Source organism: Lynx rufus, unplaced genomic scaffold, assembly GCF_022079265.1.
Source record: "Lynx rufus isolate CCGP_SWC_20201006 ecotype Redwood Valley unplaced genomic scaffold, mLynRuf1.p SCAF_20, whole genome shotgun sequence".
Lineage (NCBI taxonomy): Eukaryota > Metazoa > Chordata > Mammalia > Carnivora > Felidae > Lynx > Lynx rufus.
In genome coordinates, this window is record NW_025814835.1 from 515,814 (window position 1) to 532,191 (window position 16,378).

Sequence of the window (16,378 nt, forward strand, 5' to 3'; positions counted from 1 at the left end):
GCAAAGGAGCCTCATTCTGTGCATCTTTATGGAACATTTCAAACACACACACACACACACACAAACTCCAGCCTCACAGCTGATAAACCGCGACGTGCTCTGTCCTTTAATACCTCCGTGTGCCCCCCTTTGTCTTGTAGCATTTTGATGCAAATCCCAGACATCCTATCATTGCCATCATATCTCAGTAGTTCTAAAAGACAGGCGCTCTTCACTGACTGTTCTCCGTAAGCGATGAATCACTGAATTCTATTCCTGGAATAATTGTTACACTATATGCTAACTAACTTGCGTTGAAATAAAAAAATAGTGGAAAAAATAAAAAAAGCAAAACAAAATAAACAAAACATAGGGATTCTTAAAAAAGCACATCATCTAAAGTAAGTGAATACTCCATAAACATCAGCTCTGTACAGCTGTCTGTGTGGACTCCCGTTCGTCTGAATTAGTAACCCAACAAGCCCACGCGCGGGGATGGGTTGATACGCTTCTTGGGTCTCTAACCATGAGGTTCCCTCCATTTCTTTTTTTTTTCTTACAGATTATATTTTGAAGAAACCAGGTTGTCTGTCTGATTTCCCACAATCTGGATTTTGTGCGTTGGACATCGATGATGAAAAGACATAGACGCACTCGGAACGCACGGCACCGAGCTCAAGAGGCCAGTGTGAGAAGCTGCACACGGCGAAAGGCCACACTGGGAAAGGCAACACTATGCAGACAGTAGGAACCCGGGGGGGGTGGGTAGGGGGGCATCAGGGGACGGGCTGGGGGGAAGGACAGCAAAACTACGTGTGATGCTGTCTGGTGGTCTCATGACATCATACATTTGTCCAAACCCACGGGATGGCCACCCAGTTACCCTGATGCAAACTGTGACTCTGGGGGACTCTGGTGGGTCGGTGTGGGTCAGCAGTGGCAAATGCGGGACTCTGCTGGGGATCCTGATGGGGAGGCTCCGCGTGTGTGGGAACCAGGAATCTAAGGGAGGTCTCTGCTTAACCTTAGGTCTTTGCTCTAACCTTAAGTTGTTCTAAAAACTAAAGTCTATTAAAATAATATGCGTAGGTAGACAAACAGCACACTGAAATGTCAATGTGGTTAACTTTGGGAGCAGGATTCTAGCAATTTTTCTTCATCTTTCATTTGTATATGCTAAAAGGTCACAAATTAATTTTAAAAATCAAGGCAAACGATTGTAGTAAAGAAAATGCTAGATGCAATGATCGTGTTGAGTTTTCTCCTGTTTCCTTTTCTGTACTTGAAAGGTTTTCCACCTGGACAGTACTTTCAAAATAGATTTGCTTCAAGACCAGGCTGCGCCCTTGAACGTGAGCACACGCGTGTGCACTACCAGGCAGGCTCTGGCTGGCTGGCTTGGATTTCGTTGTAAAACTAACAGCTTTATGCACACGCGATTCCCGTACCTTGAGGCGTGCCTGTCTCGTGTACAACCGCGTGACTCCCAGGGCATTCGGAGTATAAAACCCTCCAGGCCGGAGCCTCCGGCCAGTGCACAGGGGTCCAGGCGGGTGGGCCTATGCCTCCAGGGGGAGCTGGCCTGCACACGGGGAGGCTCACGGTTGTTTTCTAAACATGAGAAATTCAGATGGGACAGGAGATCCACTCATATTTACGCAAAATTTCAACACTGTTTCCCAAGAAATAAAAATTTCATTAATTTCCACTGTTACAGATTTTTGAAAATTTGCAAACAAAAGGCTAAAATTTATCATCTACTTGTGCAGACTTCTGGGGACCTAAGGAGTTCTCCCTTCCATCTCCTGCTTAGGGACGTCCTCACGGCCGCATCGTGGACCCGAGTTCCCAAACGTGATGTTCGGGGAGGCAGGCTCGCATCTCCTAAAACCTCTTGGGAGAGGGTTCACCTGGAGCACGGAAGGCTCGTGTCCGTGTGTTCCCGACCAGAGTGCACTCGGTGCTCCTCTCTGCAGCCCCAGCCCGCCCTCCCACCGCCCGGCCCGGCTCTGCAAGAGCCCCACGAAACATTTTTTTTTCTTAATGTTTGTTTCTGAGAGACGGCAGGGGAGGGGCAGAGAGAGGGAGGGAGGATCCCAAGCAGGGTCCGCACTGTCAGCGCAGAGCCCGACACAGGACTCGAACCCACAGACTACCAGATCATGACCTGAGCCAAAATCAAGAGTTGGACACTCAACTGACTGAGCCCCCCGGTGCCCCAAGAGCAGCATTTGAAGCAACTACGTGGTTGACTCGGCTGCTGGGATCCCCTGAGACGCGTGTGCTTGGATGAGGGAGCCAGAGGGCAGGGGTGACTGGTGGCCCCACTGCCCCTCTGAAGAGAAGGCCCGACCAGGACAGCTGCCTGGCCACTCATGCGCCCAGAGGGAGGAGGACTGGAGTCCTCAGTTTAAAGACGTACTTTCTCTTCATCTGGGGCACGAATGCATCATTAACAGTGACAAAACCACCAGAGGCCAGATGATGGGGAGCAGACCACCGTGGGTGGGGCTGGGAGGCCCCCACGGAGGGCACCGCAGGCCCTGCCCCTGCCTGGCCGCCCCCAACCTTCCCAGGCCGTGGGCCGAGCGGGTCCCCAGGCGTCCCCCACAGCAGAGCCTCGCTGCAGACGGGCACGACCCCACACGGACACCCGCTCTGGGGAACACCACCGGACACGCCAAGTCCAAGTGCCCAGAGAAAACTACCACCCAGCAGAAAACAAGGACATCCGGGGCTGCCCGGAGTCCTGACCAGCATCATGGCCCCTGGCACACCCTTCCCAGCAGGTGAAGACGTGTCTTCAGGGCGACTTGTCAGCCTCCGTGGCTTTCCTGCTCAGGTCAGCTCGCAACTGGGCCTCCAATCGTCCCCCCCTCGACCGGTGTCTCCTTTTCCCAGGGCCTCGGCCCTTCTTTGCTGGTGACACCAGGTCCGGGTGTTGGGTCTTCACATTCTACCACCGGCATTGTCCTGTCACTCGTCGGAGCACTCGGGGCCCCAGAACACTGAGGAGCTGTCTTCTGGTCTCCCTCCAGAACCCGCGAGGAGGGGCCCAACCAGCTGAGATGGACACAGCTGGTCACCCACCCTCCCGGTGTGCAGAGACCACGGTGTCGTCCAGGTGTGACAGCAACCAGCAGCCCAGGACCACGGACGGCCCCACAGCCTCGGCTCAGACACACTTCCCACTCAGTGTGAGCGATGCCGTGAGTTAGCACTGAGCCCTTTTAGAAACCACGGCCTCAGAGACCGTGGGTGTTCACGGAGATCTCAAACATCTCAAACTTACCAGGTTCCCGGTTACACAGTCTCCGTTTCTGTGCTAACAGGGCCGTCAGAGACAGCCCTCGCCTTCCAAGTCCAGCCCTGGAAACTTTGGTTACTGCTGTTGTGGAGAATAGCCAATAAACGTACGCACACTTACCTTGCTGAAGAGAACAAGACAATGACGGTGCTTTGATTCCTGGACGTCTGCCTGCCTGCCCCGTCCTGCACCCGTGGTGATACCCCCACCCAGCCTCTGCCTGTCACCAGAAGCACGAATGGGGTCTGACCATCACGCCCAGTGCGCAGGCCTCCTGAGTGCGAGCAGTAGAGAGAAGGAGGAGGATTCAGGTTCTGGACAACGCCCGAGTAGGCAGTGAACACCTAGAACCGGCCATACCTGAGGCTCCATTCATCGCTTCTCAGACAAGTGAGGGATGTAATGAGACAAACCCGCCGGAGCCGTGGTCCTGTCACCTGCAGCTGAAGTCCACATGCACAGCACACAGCGTAACCTGACACGTTGCTTCTGATGCAGTAGTTAGTCTGGGAAACAGGGAGGACTCAAGGCTTGTGCTACGGATCGGGACTGGAGAAGGGCCATCTTTCACTTCCTACACTAATTCAACAAGGCCGTCTTTAAGCAGCGCCTGTCGTAACGCTGCTGGCCCCAGTCCCAGGTCAGCCTGCCTTCCCCACAGGACCGAAGGAGGCATCGGCCGCAGTGCCGTGAACGCATCCTGGGTCGCCCACAGCCCCGACCCCAGACAGCGCCAGCAGCAAGGGTGCCAAGGGGCCCTTTCAAAGGGAGCGTGAAGACGAATTAACCGCCAGCACCTCCCGGTGGGCATCGTGGACCAAGGCTACTGCCCACACATCTCTGGACAACAGAACCTGAAGACAAGGCCACCGGGCGCAGGACCAGCTCTTCCTACAGCTGCATGAACTCAGGGCTGGTGGGTCAGACCCCGCGACCCAAGGGACAGGGATGATGCACAATCAAGCTGTCAGGGAAAGGGGGGGGGGCACATCCTACGACGAACCCTGTTCTCCAGCTTGTCAGCCAGGATCAGAGCTGCCTCGGTTTCCGGGCTTAGATCCGAGGCTCATGAAGCTTAGCGACTATAAATAACAACGATCCTTTACACTGTTAATGCTTTGGTACAAGCTTTAGAAAAACTCCTAAATGGCAGAAACTCCTGACTAGCAGCCACGGAATGGCCTAGAAGGATAGGTTAGGTGGTCTGTTTTCCTGTGCAGACTTCCAAGGCCTGACCAGATACCCGGAGCGACCCGACACGCAGTGTCCTCTGCCCTACAGGCGGTGGGGTGGGCATCGCACCAAGAACGAGCTTATAAAAAGGAGTTTTATTAAATGAGAGAGAAATCTGCTCGGTGGGTCAAATGCGAAATAGATATACAAAAACTTTACACCCGTGTCCCGGAGGAGGAAGGCGTGCGCTGGCCCGGACCCGCCCCCGCCGCCCCGAGTCCTGCCCGCCCGTCCCGCAAGAGGCTGCGAGGGGCGTGGCAACATCTTTGGCACACGGCCTCCCGGGACACTGTCCCTTAGAAAAGTAGACTTTCCATAGTAAAACCTCTAAAAACACCTATTTCTGCAAAATTATGTGTTTCTGTAAGTGGAGCTCTGCAAATGTACACGTCTTTCTGGAGAAAAGGAGACCCCATCCGAGGGCCCGCGCGGCCGGGAGCCATCAGGGGCCGGAGCAAGACGCGTGTGTGTGCTGAGCGCCCCGCAGGTCACATGAGGTCGTTGAGCTCTGCCTCCAGTGCCGCGGCCATCTCGTCCGCCTCCGAGCTGCTGCCCTCCTCGTCCTCCCCGCTGGACTCCCCGCTGGACGCGCTGCCGGTGTCGTCCTCGGGCAGCTTCCGCTTGTGGCCCCTGCAAGACAGGCGCATGCCGTGACACGCTCGCAGGGGCAGGCACACGCACACCGGGACACACACGCGCATCAGCACCCACGCACCTCGGGACGCACCCACGCAGCGCGGCGCTGTCCCGTGGGGCCATCGATGCAAAAGCGCTGTCACAGTTTCAGTGCGAGGAGGGGTTGGAGCTGGGGGTCAAAACCGCGCGGGGCCAGCAGGCCCGGGACACGCTCTGTCCGTTCCCATGCTGCCAGGCCCCCGCATCCAGAGGTGGCCCGGCAGCGATAGTCACGGAGTCACGGAGGAGGTGACAGAGCACCCGTAACCGTACGGCTCGTGGGGAGAGGAGCGCGGACCGGTGGGAGGCCTGGAGGGCGTGCCCCTGCTGTCCGTGTCCGCCCCCTGCCCTCCCCCGGGGAGCCCTCGCAAATGCCTTCTCCCCAGAGCTCCAGACGCTGTCACCTCTGATTGGCCCCGAGGAGAACCAGACGGGAACAAATGCGCAAAGCACGACTGGAGAGGCTGGGTCGGCCGTGGGAACTACTAATGCCATTCTGCGGACACGAAAGCCAAGGCACATCCCAGGGGACCAGACAGGGCCGTCACCCGGTCCAGCCTGAAAACGCCACTTTCCTTAGGCGGCTCAAGAGGAATTACCCTGATGACCAATGACGCCGCAATGGTGGCGGCTGCCTCCGTCCTCGGGACAGAGTTGGCGGACTCGGACCAGACCGTGCCTGCGAGATTTCCGCAGCACGGGGCCCGCGGCAGGCACAGCACTCTCCCAGGAGGTGCCCGCCGGCCCCAAGTGGTGTCCCCAAGCCGAGGAAAACCAGCCTGACCACATGCCCGCCCTGGGTCTCCCCTCACATAGGGGCACCTGGGCCTCGTGAGTCAGCCCCCCCGTCTCTTGCGCTGTGATGGTGGGGACACAGGCAGGCCCTGAAGATTTTCTGGCGCGCGCGCGCACGCACACACACACACACACACACGGCAGCCGCACACGCGCGTGTATATACCGAGGCACATGCAGCACACATACAACGTAGACAACCACACGCGTACAGGAAATCGGAGACCACGGTGCTGGTGGAAGGAAAGGCTTTCAATTTATTTAAGAGAAATACCGCCAGCAAAACCAGATGGAACCAACAAAAGACACGTTGCTGATCGGTCACCGTCCCACCTAAGAAGAGGATGTGCCTGCGGCAGACAAGGCGCCGGGAGCCTGCCGGGAGGCCGGCAAGGGCACCCAGAAAGAGCAGCCCCCTGGGCTGTCCCTCGCGCCCCAGGCTCTACCGCGTGCGTGACCGCCAGGGCGGCACTGCCCTCGCCCGACCCACCAGAGCACTTTGTCAGCGCCACCCGTTCAGTCCAAAGTTCAAACGACTATTATTTTCCCATCGGCTGAATATTTTCTAAGGAAACAAACGTTTACGCCGTTACAGAAAACAAGCTGGGCTCAACATTAAGCGCAAAGTGGGTTTCTCTTATCAGCACCTGACCATTAAGATCTAAGGTTGCTCCCTTAGGAGATCTCTGGAAAACATACAAGCAAAACCGGTATAAAGGGTTTCTGAGCACAAGGATGCTTCAGGGAAATTACCCCGAACACTAGGCCGTAGGCTTCCTTTGCCCTTGGCCCCCTGGAGGGCGGCGTGGCCTCGAGGCTCTTGGCCCGCGCGTGCGTGGCCGCTGTTTTCCGCTCCGGGCCGTTACGGTGTTGGCGGAGCGTGGGACGCCCGGCAGCACCAGGATGCACTCGGGCACAGGAGCCACAAGGTGCCCTTCCTGGGTGCGATGCCGGGCGCGTGGTGGGCCCGCGGCCACGCCTGCCGAGGGGGTCCCGCCCGCGAACCTCATGCCCGGCTCCCATTCGCACGGAAGAAGGGGCTGTTTGGGGGCCCCACGTGCAGCGGCTCACGCCCCCCAGCTCTCTCTGGGGGCGAGTGGTGTGGACCACCTCCTGCCCCGTTTTACGAGCTGGTGTGTCGGAGCGTTCGGTCCTGAGAGCTCTTCACATAGCGCGGACGGCAACTATTTCTCAGGCGTGTGCCGCACAGATTTATTTGTGCTTCTCACACTCCGAATGGTGAGAAGTCTTTGGACTATCAGTACAAAACTGACCACGTAACCCGAGGTCACAAATACTTAGGTTTTCTTCGCAATCTGTTGCGAGTCGGCCTCTGAGTTCATTTCTGAGGCAGGGTTGAGATGAACTCTGCATCTGGACACCTGTGGCAGCACCATTTAGTCAAAAGGAAACTTGAAGAAACGTAGACAGAAATACGTATGGATATACACGCTTATGTTCAGGGAAAACCGCAGTTTGAAGGAAGACAAGAAACCCCCCAAACGATGTAGAGACGAGAAAGTCTTTGTTTGGGTGGAAGAGACCACAAGCAGAGACACACACACGAGGTCAGGAAAAGATCTGCGAGACGAGGCCACGTGTGACCTAAGACCTACGAAACAACCCGCTTTCGAACTGGTAACACAGGAAGTAACCTAATGGAGAGAAACGCTCCCAGATCAGAACACAACTGACCCAATAAACTCAAAATGGACAGAAGCCCTGAGAAAGACACCAGGGACTGTAACTGAGGTGATCAGTGGGCCTGCTCAGGCTGGTAAAGTGAACACGAGAGGCCGGAGCCCCGAGGAGCAGGGACGGCGTCCGTGGCTGCAGCACGCGGGCTGTGTGGCCGGCGCCGGGCGCCCATCTGTAGGGCCAGAAGCTCTGGTTGGGCCCAAACCAGGGCAGACATGAGCCTGAGGAGACAGGTACCTCAGCAAAGGGTTAATTTTGGATTTGTAAGATGTCCTGAAACAAAAGCTATTTTAAGCACAATTACTCTGAAGCCTCTGGGATGACTGTCCTTTTGCTGAGTGGTGACAAAAACAGAGACGCGTTTAGAAATGACACGTAGGCGTAGATGAAACAGACCACTGCCCGTAAAAATGGCAGGTGGCCATCTAATCCCCATAAAAAGGGGTGTCCATTGTCCATACTACTGTGAACACCACCGACAGAAATAACATCCATGAGCCCTGCCTGGGGGAAAAGAGTGGGTGGGCCCCGAGGCCTCAGAGGGATGCACCGGGCGGTCACGATGTGTGTGCGGCCCGCGTTCCCCAGGCCCCCAGACCTACAGCATAGGGACACCCGTCCCGGCTGCTGGTGAACGGTGGAGGTTTATCCAAAGCAGCAGTGATTCTGAGCACACTTACTTAAGGAAACTCAGAAGAGTGCTGGCTGTGCCCCATCCCCCGGGCACCCAGCTGGGCCCCAGGCCTGCAGTGTGAGAGGAGGGGTGGGGGGTGAAGTCTGTGTCCCACCAGGGTGCGCTCACCAGCGGCAGCTCCCCCGGCACGATGACGCGTCACCCAACCTGACCGTGAGCACTGTCAGAGCAGCTCTGTGGCCCGCGCCGCAAGGTTTCCCGAGCAACGAGCGCGAGGCATCTCCCGTGCCTCCTGATGCAAATGGTCTGCTCTTGGCCCAGAGCTGGGCCTGCATCCAAGTTCCCTTTTGTCCCTTTGACAGCTTGACGCAAAAAGCAAAAACAGAGAGGAGACAGCTGCTGCCCGCGGGGACGAAGGCCCCCAGGCCCAGGAAACAGCCGGACCCCCTGTGGAGGGGGGACCGGGAACCGTGGAGAAGCTCGGCTCCCCAGGCAGAGGCGGGGAGCACCTGCAGGCAGGGCCTGAAGGGAGAGGAGGGACCCCCCACCCCCACCCCCAAGAGCAGCACCAGGGCAGGACAGGAGTTAGCCGTCAGAATAGCCACCTTACAAGAACGATACTGTGTGATAACATCTTTTGTGGAAACGTCTGACCTGCACTTGGAGAGCGTCTGGGACAGAAGCGGCCCACACCTGGACAGGCTCACTGCGGCAACGTCCTCGTGCTCAGACACCTCCCGATGACGCGGAGTGCTGGCATGGGGTGACACGAGCCCTCTTTTCCACCAAATCCGTGAGGTGGGTGTTGTCGCTCCTATCGGTGGCCGAGGAGACCGCACAGCCACATTCCTGCGGGGCTGGACCACACACGACCCACGCAGATGCCGGGTACGTCAGAGACACGGTGCACCCGTCCTACAGATCAAGGACTCTCCCGCATCAGGGTCGTCTTGCAGAGAATTAACGGAGGGAGCGAGAGAACACAGGCGAGCCCCACTCGGGTGGTCGTGCGGGGCGTTCCCACGGAGCCCAGTGTGTGGCTCAAGACCAGGGAAAGACGGTCAGTGCCCAGGTGGCAGTGCGGTGTGCTAAGGCTGGTCTCACCCTTCCTGTGACAAAGCAGAACATGAGACGGACTGAGAAGGGAGAAAACCCTTGCTCCTGGTTAAGTAACGTTCGGAGAATAAATTTTTATACACGATTAAATTTTAGTAATTAAAAAGCATCTCAGGCCTGCAGGTCACGGCTAACAAACGCCTGTGAACGATCAAAGCTTCGTCTCCCTCAGCACAGCACACGTTTATGATGTTTTTACAGCCACGTGTGCGGTTCCGGAGAAACGCGAACAGATTCAACGTGGAGAAAACTGAGAGCTGGAAACCCTCTCATGTTCGGGGTGGAAAAAAACCCTCCCACGCTCAAGGCGGGAAATAGCACGAACAGGAACAAACTTCCTCCCGGACGCTGCAGCTTCCGAGCACACACTTCCACTGGCGCCCCAAGCGCGCCGAGTTACAGACGTGGATGTCTCAGGGACCATGGCAAACACACGCCGGCATCTGACCAAGGACCCCCAAATGGCGCCCACAGGGCATGTACTTTTCAGCTCACCAGTTAAACCCGCTTCGTTTCCCGGCAGAAAAAAAGCCACGGGGCTGCACGCGGCGATGTCACCGTCTCGACTAACAAGCCCTTCTCCTGTGTGTGCGGGTGCGGGACAGCCCGGTCTGCAACCTGCGGAACGGCGACGTGCAAGGCGGACCGAACACGTGCACGGCGCGAAGCGAGCGTGGGCACCAGTGGGCACAGTGGGCGCCTGCTCACCTATGAGGACGGACGCCAGCAGCGGCCGGCGCCTCAGGCACAACTGCAGGGAACCCGCTCCTCGCCGTGAGTGGGGACACAGGCAACCAGGCCACCTGACCCACGGGCTCGGGCCTTGCCTGGGCCACGGGGGGGGGGGGGGGGGGGGCAGCAAACCCCGAACGCGTGCTTCGTGCCGTCACAGGGGTGGCGGCCCCCAGGGTGCTGGCTCCACCCGGCCCGGCAGCAGGACTCACCTACCCCAGGATGTCTTGCTCAGGGAAGCCAGGCTTATCGAGTGCGAGTGAGTACATAACCCGGAGTAACCCGGTTACCCGGCAACCAGGCTTATCGAGTAGATGACGGGAGTGGCGGCTGGGGCATGAAGCGTGTCCTCAGTGAGTCCCGGACACGGATGAGCACAAGAAGCCCTGCTCTGTGCGACCAGGACACGGAAGGGCCCAGAACAAAATCGAGGCCTCTCACTCTGACAGACGGGCAAGGTTAAAAAACAGAATACTTGACTTGATTCGGTGGTTTTGCCACAATCCTGCACGGAGCACGCTCCCCAAACGCGGGTGAACAAGAGGTGGGCTCGGGGCTCCGGGCGCCCCAGCCTGACGGGCGGCAGGGAGGCTGTGCTGCTTTCCCGACGGACAGGCAGGCTCCTGTCACCGAACGCCAGTCCGAGGTGAATTTTCACAAGCGTCTCGAGACCTACGGGAGCCCCCGCTTTCCGACAAGCGCCCTCGTGGGATGGCCCACGCAGGCAGCGGCTTCAGCACGCGTGCCTTCAGGGACGCGTGTCGGCAGTCAACACGCAGGTGTCAGGGCGGGGGAGGGACGGTCCCCAAAGCACAAGCGTTTGGATCCCCTTCGCTGTGACTGGTTTTGGAAAGCCTGACGACTGACACGAAGTTACACGTAACGAGACGACTTCTAACACCTCGCAGGGAAGGGCAGGACGGCCGCCGGTGCCCCTCTTCGTCACCTCCCCGTCCACGTCCTCATGTCCTCGTGCAGCCTCACGGGCACCTCTGTCGGCAGACGGGTGGGCTCACGGGCGCTCACTGTGACCCCACACTGTGCAGGGCCCTGAAGAAGGAGTCCTCCCCGTGACCGGCAAACGGGTCACCATCTGTTCTCGGGTCACGGGTCACACGACCCACTCATGCTGGTTACGCGCACGTTCACCCCGGCCCTCGTGCACTTCTGATCCTGCTCCTGCCTTCCTGCCTCCTCCGCACGAAACCAGCACACCCCGCGTGACGCCCCGGGATGGGGGCCGTCCCCTCGGGCTTCCTTCCCCGCCCGGACCCCGCGTCACACCCTCACAACCGACGGCGGTTTCCCTGGTCGCACGCCAGTGCAGACTCGCCGCCCGGCTCAGAACCCGTGCTTCCTTCCTGCGCTACTCCTGGCACGCTACACCTACGCGTGCCACACGCGGCCACGGTCACTACCTTCCGTCCCTTTGCGTCCTGCGGAGCGGCTGAGAGGCTCACAGCACATCGCGCTGGCCCGCCCGCTCCCCACGTCTCCCGAAGCCTCTCGTTCCCACGGCCTCGGCGTGGGCGCCGGCAAGCATCGCGCTTCTCCACGCCACGGGCCCGACGGTTGCGTCCACGCTGCCTCACGCAACTGCTTTTTCTCTCCACTCGGTGAAGAAAGGAGAGAACTCGGAATTCTTCCTGCCTGCCGATCGCCCGCTCACCCCCACGGGGCTCGCTGCTGTCCGCGTGGACGTGGGTTCTCAGCTCTGTCCGGGTCATCGGCTCCGTGACCGAGGAGCTCCCTTCGGGGTTTCCCGCGAGGGCAGCAAGTTCTCTCAGTTCTCAGCCGGGACGTCTTCTCCGAGCTTCGTTTGCGCCACAGCTCCGCCTGGCTGACGGCCTTCTCTCCGGCCTTCTCTCCCGTGTGGCAGAGTGCCGCCCCGGGGCCTGGGGCCTGGGGCCTGGGGCCTGGGCAGTGTCTGATGAGAAGCTGCTGCCGGCCCGGCCCGCGGCGCCCTCGTCTGCCTTGCGCGCTTCCACAGCGATGCGTCTGGATGTGGCTCTCTGTGCTGAGCCTGCTTGGAGTCCGTCAAGATTTCGGGACGTGTTAGAACGTCTTCTATCCGATCTGGGAGGTTTTCTGCCCCTGCCCCTCCCCTCCGACGGCTCCCGCTGTGGGAAGGTCGGCGCGCTAACCGGGGCCCCGCGTCTCTGAGCGCGCGCTCCCCTGCTCGTTCTCTCTTCCGTGGTTCGGACGGACCCCCGGAGCACATTTTCTTCCTCGCTGCCCTTCTCAGCGCTGTCCGTGTACTAGCTCTCGTCCTCCCGCACGGCTCCTCCGGCCCGGAGCGTGCCTGGGGTGGCCGTCAGGAGTCGCTCTGTGAGCTCGGACGTCGGGCCGCGGCTCCTGGGCGTCTTCCCTTGAGTGGAAGCGGCCGGGTCCCGCCTCTCTGGCCAGGGCAGCTGCTGCGGCCTGGTGACCTGCGAGCTCATTTTCCTCCATCTGAGGCCCAGGGCACAGCCCGTTAGAAGAGAAAAGCACGTTAAAATGAAGCCACGGCAACACCAACATTCACCTGTCGTGTTGGCCGTTAGCTGCCACCAAACACTGCCACAGAAAATGAGCGTCATCACCTGCTCTCATGGAAAACCATTCGGCCTTCCACGGAGGCACGAGCCCACCAAGTGCCGGCCTAGAAATGCACGTGAGGAGCACACCCACACACAAGCACGACCAGCACACGTGGTGTTCACTCCAGCTTCGTGTGAAACAGGAGACAAAACCACGTACAAGACACAGGGGAGGTGGCTCCTAGAGCAAGGTCAGGGGGCAGGGCCATGACCTGACTGCAGGGAACAGAGGGGGTGCACATCCTAAATTACACCCCAGGTGCCAGAGCCACCTCTGGCCACACGGGGGAGATGCCCCACTAGCTTCCACAGGAAAGGACGTCCTCGGGTCAGCAACGCCCCAGACTTCTGTCCCGGCCACACGCCTGTCCGGGGCTGAAGGGGACCCCGCCCGGGTCCACCGACACCACAAGCACCTTTCATGTGTGCCAGTGCCCCAGAGCACTTTAGTGCCGTCTGTCCCGACGCTGCAGTGAGACTGGGGGTAACTTCTGGAAGGACGAGACCTGTACAGACTGTGGGAGAGCCCCCCCGCAGCTGTCCGTACGTCTGCAGCGCAGGCTGGAAAGGGGGAGAGAGCCAGCGGGACTGGGCGGTGTGAGCCTGGGACATGTGTCAGCGATTAGCCGTCAGCCGTGGATTTCTGTAACGTGAGAGTCACCAACCACGTTATGCTATGTTCTTTGGCCGTTAACGAATTAATAATTGGTTTGGCAGAAATACTGTCCTTTTCGCGTGTCTGCTGACTCTAGAAGCGATGGAAGTAGTCTTACATCGAGTTCTAAGTCGCCTCTGCCGAATGCGAGCACAGAGCGCCGCAGAGGGTCCCAGTGGGAGACCCGGGCCACCGTGTCCGTGCCAGCCGCCTCACCAAGTGGTGGGGACAATGATGCATCTGTACGGTGTCGCAAACAATTTGAAGGTAACTCATTTGAGCAAATGCTTTTCAAACCTATACTTGACTTTTTCATCTTAGAGACTGACCTCAAGGAGCGAGCGTACCCCACAAGCACTGTGAATAAAACGGCATCCGATGTCGCTGATCTGAAAAAAGAATGAATCATTTCTTGGTAGACAAGTAAAAATTACCACCCTTCTCCTTCCAGTAAAACTGGCTTTCAGGTTCAAGGGACAAGAAGATCCGTGGAGCCGCTTGGCCTCGTGGAACCAGCAGGAGGCGATGCCGAGCAGACCTTCCCGTGGGAGCCAGACCTGCATCACTGTCATCACACGCGGAGAAATCATGAAACAAAGGCCTCCCACGTGCAAAACACAACACAAAAAACCCCAAAACGTTTTAACTTCAAATAAAAATACCATCACGTAAAAACTTAAACAAACTTCACTCCACCTCTAGTACCATTAAACGAGAGTAAAATACAGCCAGAAAACCACACTCGCCAACTTCCCTGGCAAAGAAAGAAACGAGGGCCCCACGCCCGAGTCCCCCGCGGCAGCTGACTGGGACCCGCCGTGCGCCCCGTCCGTCCGACCCCAGTGAAGGGTCAGAGCCGTGAGGCACGTCTGGAAACACTGAAGCTTTTCCGACAGCCACACGTCCGAGTTCCAAAGCATCAGGGACAGGCCGGGGCGGGGGGGGTGGCCTGGCCGACGACTCTCTGGGGAGGAGCGGTTGCCGTCTGGGTGGCAGGTGGAAGAAAGCGCTGTGGGAAGTGAGAGACTCTGACTTACTCCCCAGCTCTCCGGACGCTTAGGGGCCGGGCTCCCAGCACACCTGGCGCCCACTGGGGGCTCAGCCCGCGGCACCCACCACCACACACCTGAGGACCTCAAGCTCCTGTGGCCATGTCGGCACCTCCTGCGTGGACGCTGTCCACAGGAGGGGCCGGACGCCGGGCTTCCTCTGCCTGCACAGGGCTGACCGCCGAGACACAGGACACCCAGCCCCTCGGGACCAGAACCGCGCTGCTCTGCGGTCCCGTCCAGACGGCCAGCACCCAAACCACATCAAAGCAAAGGCTCTTTCCAGCCAGCCCCGGTGCCTCTTGTTTCTGGGCACACCGGAGCAGATGGGCACTCTCGGCCTGCCCAGCGCCTGCGTCCACTGCCCCACGAGCACAGGCTCCTTCCTGCGGGCTCCAGCCAGGCCTTTCTGGGTCTTTGTGAAAACTGCTCTGATTTCCTACGTGACAGAGAAAACAAGCTCAACCAGAGCGCGCTCCCCATCCCCGAGAAGCCATCACCACCCTTGGCATCAACCGGCACCACCACAGAGGTCCTCAGAGTGGGCGGGAGGTCGGCTCCTCGGAAACCCCAGCGGGACCTCCGCATGGAGAAGGCGACACGGCTCAGCACAAGTGTCGTGCTTCTCATCAAAGTTGCGTCCTAAGACGACCGGACAGCACTTCAACGTGGCTGGAAAAGTCTGCCGTGGGACCAGCAGGGTGGCCCCGTAGCACAGCTGCGGACGCACGGACCTTCTCCGAATAAAATTCCGACACACGGACAACGCATCTCTACGTCCCCTCCGTGTGCTGCTAGAATTTCTGGCCCGATCCTGTCTTCTAAGTGGACTGGCTCCAGTACACCAAACTCTCTTCAAAAGCACTTACTCACCTACAGAACGTCTTCGGGTCAGACCAGGTGGCTTATAAAGAAAAGAGCCCCCACACAAGCAAGGGAGGGGGGGCTGTTATGTGCAGCCATGTGCACAGGCTGTGCCGGCCTGCCAACGCCCCCATTTCAAAGGGGAAAATGAAGACACGGGGAGGTTCAAGGACTCGCCCACGGTTGTATGGCTCACAGGAGGTTCCAGACGGGGTTCTTAAACCTGATACCTGGGACGCGTGTCTACTCGCTTCTCACAACGGCAGGGTCAGGCCCTGCGAGGAACCCCCGGCCTGGCACGAGCAGCCGTCTGCTCGCACAGGTGGTGCCCAACACTCCCGAACACGAGGGGCGGGACGGAGATGCCCGTCAGCAGGGGAGAGAGGCTCGCGCAGCACCAGGTGCCCTGCCAACGCCACACGCAGACAGACCCGGAGCAAAGCCGTCTCCCTCCCCGGGCTACGGAGCGCCCGCCCCGTGGTCAAGCAAGTGTGGACAGAGCGAGGAAGGCATCTCCTGATGTGCCAAATTCGTTCGCCTCCACGCACCCTGGTCCACGAAGCTCCTGGAAGATGCATCTAGTCCACCAAAGTAAGAGAGCAAAGAAACAAGATGTTGGAGCCGGGGAACAGTGAAGGCGCCTGCGGAGGCGGAGACGACAGTCCCCAGCAGGCAGTAGGGCCCGAAGGGGAGGCTCGGGACAGCGGTTCTGGCTCCGGGCAGACCGAATTGAGCCGCGGCGGGGAGAATACTTAGAAAAAGGCAAAAAGGAAGGAAACTGAGCCAAGAGAACACGACGCGATGATCAAATCCAAGCGAGACAGAAAGATGCTTCAGAAAAGACGTAGAATCCTGGCGCGCCGTTTGGTCCGGGACAAGATGCAGTCACGTGGACACTGAGCCACCACCAGCAGGCACGGTCAGGTCACCCGCGCCATAACCCAGCTGGGCACGTGAAAAATCGCCAACTGCGTCAAAACGTGCTGGCCATGGCGTCGTCCTGCCCTCCGCGGCGGGGCTGCCCGGGTCAGGCAGGCGGACGTCTTACCACTTACACAGGGG

The 16,378-nt window shown here is 58.9% G+C and overlaps 1 protein-coding gene across 3 annotated transcripts in view; it reads right to left on the minus strand.

The window, feature by feature from the left end:
* Positions 1-4,599: 4,599 nt before the first annotated feature.
* The window catches only part of CTDP1 (CTD phosphatase subunit 1), a 56,763-nt gene continuing 44,984 nt past the window's right edge, over positions 4,600-16,378 (minus strand). Inside the window, exon 12 of one of the 3 annotated variants that reach the window (XM_047086186.1) lies at positions 4,600-5,149. In XM_047086186.1, coding sequence (XP_046942142.1) covers positions 4,871-5,149 — 279 coding nt within the window. In that variant the 3' untranslated portion in view covers positions 4,600-4,870. The other 2 variants (XM_047086185.1, XM_047086187.1) reach the window with 2 other exon arrangements.